Source organism: Oryctolagus cuniculus, chromosome 16, assembly GCF_051225735.1.
Source record: "Oryctolagus cuniculus isolate XC-2025 breed Fujian yellow rabbit chromosome 16, ASM5122573v1, whole genome shotgun sequence".
Taxonomy (NCBI): Eukaryota; Metazoa; Chordata; class Mammalia; order Lagomorpha; family Leporidae; genus Oryctolagus; species Oryctolagus cuniculus.
The window spans coordinates 56,308,609-56,312,757 of NC_142882.1; the positions used below are offsets into that span (position 1 = coordinate 56,308,609).

The 4,149-nt window shown below is 46.4% G+C and overlaps 1 protein-coding gene across 1 annotated transcript; it reads left to right on the top strand.

The window, feature by feature from the left end:
• Positions 1-2,677: 2,677 nt before the first annotated feature.
• On the top strand, positions 2,678-3,127 carry LOC149121764 (ATP synthase peripheral stalk subunit F6, mitochondrial). Its single transcript, XM_089316042.1, has one exon. The coding sequence runs from the start codon at positions 2,705-2,707 to the stop codon at positions 3,029-3,031; it is 327 nt and encodes a 108-aa protein (XP_089172168.1). The 5' UTR covers positions 2,678-2,704; the 3' UTR covers positions 3,032-3,127.
• Positions 3,128-4,149: the final 1,022 nt, after the last annotated feature.

A 4,149-nucleotide genomic window follows, 5' to 3' on the forward strand; every position in this document is an offset into this window, starting at 1 on the left:
AACCTTGAACCAATCATTGTGTGCCAAGTACAAAGCATCTGATTGGCAGACCCAGTCCCAGTCTCCTCCTGAAGCTTGAGATAGAACCAGCTGAACCTCAGAGCTGAAAATGGGAGGTGGAAATCAGACTGAGAAGAGATGATCCATGGGAAAATAAAAAGATTCTCACTGTACACAGAGAAAGCATTTTCCCAGAACTACACTGCAGATCAACTGCTTCAAAATGTTTTAGTTTCTACTTTCCCTTCACTGAATTTAATTTCTGCAAAAATAGTTCTTTCTTGAACTGATTTCAAACCAAATACTAACTCCAGGGTGGTTGAGGAAACACGGCAATAAAATTTCATTCATCACCAGGAAAGGGGTTGCTGGAAACCCACATCCACTCAGTGTTCTTGGGTCTCAGCTCAAACGAGACGTGCTTGTTCCTCTCTGGGACGTGAAATAAGGATTTGGAGCTCTTCCAATGAGACCAAATCAACAAACACTCCTTGGGCATCTTGAGTGCAAGGTGCTTGGGATAAAGAGAAGTGGGTGGACTGGTGGCATTTCCTGCTGTCTCTGTTAGACTCTGCTCCTGTTCACTTTCTTGCCCTCTGATGCCCAGATTTTATACCTATGAGATATTTTCCTTCTTGGGTGTGCATTATTTGAATTCCCTTTGGCTTAGAGAAGCTGCCTTTTTTTTGTTTTTGGGAAGAATTGTTTTTGGATTGTATTCTGTTGACCAAAACTTTCCCGTCAGTTGTCATGGCAACTTTCATATTGCAAGAGCTAGATGTCAGCCTAGAGGTTTGACAAGCAGATGACTTCCAGACAGAGGGGTGGATTTAGGATGTTTGGACTGGGGCACAGGGCTTTTCATATTCTCTAAACTCGTTTAAATAATTTGCAAAGCGTTTTGGTTCAAGTGAGTTGGTCTTTAAACCAAACATGGTAGACTTGGTTACATCCCAGATTCCTACTAAGAATCACTCAACTCATTCATTATATTTTTGCAGGATTCATATATTTTTGTGGTTGACAAGTTAGCCCACAGATGTGGAGGAAGGGAAAGTTGTCTGCCTATTGCAGGTGTGGTTGGCAAGCGGGTGCTGTTGTACTTCGGCTTCTCAGTTCCTTAACCTGTCCTCAAGTTGTGCTGGCTTCCAGAAACCCCAATCCGTCCCGTAAGCTTTTGCCCTCAAGCCTGTCTCTTACTTGCTTGATGGATTTCCAAAAGTTTTCCTATTATGCAAAACTGTAGGGACATAAAAAATTCTTTTTTTGTATCAGAAGAAACTTACCTTTTAAATCCCTTGGTCCAGGAACGTTTTGAACTGCCCTCATATCTGGGTCACTGTGTTGGGAGGATGGGGATGTGACCACAATGTGCTCAGTGAAAGGAATCTTTTCTGTAAATATACACCTCCTACCACTCCCAAATCATTGCTTCATTCGGGTTTGCTTTTAAATTATTCTACCTTTTCAATAAGAGGGTTTTTTTTGTTTTCCTTATAGTTTATTGTGTTTTTATTGGAAGAGTTATCTGTGGTACCAGTTATTGAAACTAAAAAAAATCTGTTTCTTTAAATTTTGATGAATTTTGGCCAATTTATGGAGGTGTATAATAATCAGAATCTAATTTTAGGACATATCTAATACCCCAGAAATATACTCAGTGCCCACCTGTAGTCAGTACTCATCCCCACCCCCATCTTTAATAAAGCCACTTGGAAAGTAGGATACTGTATACATTTTCTTTAAGTTTACTTTTTTTTTTTTTTTTTTTTTTTGACAGGCGGAGTGGACAGTGAGAGAGAGAGAGACAGAGAGAAAGGTCTTCCTTTTGCCGTTGCTTCACCCTCCAATGGCCGCCGCAGCTGGCGTACTGCGGCCGGCGCACCGCGCTGATCCGATGGCAGGAGCCAGGTGCTTCTCCTGGTCTCCCATGGGGTGCAGGGCCCAAGCACTTGGGCCATCCTCCACTGCCCTCCCGGGCCATAGCAGAGAGCTGGCCTGGAAGGGGGGCAACCGGGACAGAATCTGGGGCCCCGACTGGGACTAGAACCCGGTGTGCCGGCGCCGCTAGGTGGAGGATTAGCCCATTGAGCCGCGGCGCCGGCCTTAAGTTTACTTTTTAAAATAATATTATACAAGGCAGAGTGACACAGAGAGGGAGATGTGGACAGACAGATCCTCTATCTGCTGGTTCACTCCCCAAATGCCCACAATGGCCAGGCCTGGGCCAACCCAAAGCCGGGAGCCAGGAACTCTATTCAGATCTCCTGTGTGGGTGGCAGGGATCCACACACTTGAGCCATCATCTGCTGCCTTCCAGGGTGTGCATTAGCAGGAATCTGGATAAGAAGTGGAGGTGGGACTTAATCCCAGGCACTCCGATATGGGATGTAGGTGTCCCGAGTGGCAGCTTCACTCACTGAACAGCACCTGCCCTGCATGTTGTGTTCTTAGTCTTTTGTCCTCACTATTAAGTACTGGGAGTTTCTGTTGGGATTCCTGAATGACCATCATTACAGAGGGAAAAAAAAAAAAAAAAAAACAGAATCAAAAGCCTTTGTTACTTTTTCTCTTATTACAAAAATATCTCGCACTGACTGTGAAACAAACTAGAAATGTAAAAAATACTTTGGTGGGGAACGGTGGTGGCGGCGGTGGCGGTTCTGGCAGCTCGGGACTGAGTGCAAGTAACATAAAGTCAGCCATGATCCTGCAGAAGCTCTTCAGGTTCTCCTCTGTCGTCCGCTCAGCAGTTGCAGTCCATCTGCGGAGGAACATTGGTGTAACAGCAGTGGCATTTAATAAGGAGCTTGATCCTGTACAGAAACTCTTCGTGGACAAGATTAGAGAATACAAATCTAAGCGACAGGCATCAGGAGGACCTGTTGATGCAGGCCCATCATACCAGCAAGATCTGGAGAAAGAGCTTTTTAAGCTGAAGCAAATGTTTGGTAAAGCAGATATGAATACGTTCCCTACCTTCAAATTCGAAGATCCCAAATTTGAAACCATTGAAAAACCCCAGTCCTGAAGAAATAATGGAAAATTAATCTGGTAATTTGTCATGGATTACTTGTACAGTTAATCAGAAGTATCACAATAAACACATTTCACAATTAAAAAAAAATACTTTGGTGGAGTTGGAGCCAGATAGTGGGAGAGCAAGACACTCCAGTGATCATCTGCTCACAGAGACACCAATTAGAAGGGCTATTCATGCACCAGGTCACCTTCACAAATGCCACTGAAGCCAAGACAGAGGCCATGGTGTCTGGTTTTAGTAGGACAATAAGAAAAAACACATTGCAGAAAGCCCACATTGCCCCTCTTCCAGCAGCCAACCTGGAGAGAGATGCTTCCTACTTGAGGGAGAGAGAAGGAATTAGGTCTAGACTACAGACTTGAAATCCAGTACCAGGCCCGTCATGGTAAAACCAGTGCTCAACAGGCCCGTTGGCCCCTGCCCCCGGCCTTCACCTGAAGATGGAGATTTTGGACGCTCTCCCCGCAATGGCCAAGGAGTTGTCTCCTTCACCCCACCTTCAACCTCTGGCAGACAGGGAAGCAAGACTCCTCGTTCTGGAGAGCAGGGAAGGGAATAGAACTTAGGACTTGCCTTGGAGCCCAGAGCTGGACTACTGCTAGAGAACCAGCACCTAGTAAAACCCAAATGCCTCCAGCTCCAGACCAGCCCCAACAGACAGAGCCTGTAGAGTTGCCCTGGCAGTGACATGTGTGCCCCAGAGGAGCAGACATCCTTCAGCATGTGTCACCACTGCCCCGCGTGGATCTGTAGTGTCCCTGAGGTCGGACATGGCAACTGGGAGACCCTGGCATGGCCCACATTAGTGTCTGCTTGGATCGCCAAGGTGCCAATAGCAAGAAACCACAGGGTTGTGTCTTGGGAGTAAGCACCAGCACTAGACTAATCCGAACGAAATTCCCTGGAGCAAGTGGCTCCATGGGTTGAGTTTGCATTTCAGCCAGCATCAGCTGTGGCTAGCTGCAGTGGGTCTGTGCTGTGAGCCCATCTCAGCAGTAGGCAGGTTGTAGCAGTGTGGTCCCATGCCTGCACTGCACTGCACTGGTCTGCTTGGGCTGGAGGCTCCAGGTGTGATCTATGTTGTGGGGTGGATTTTCTACCACAGG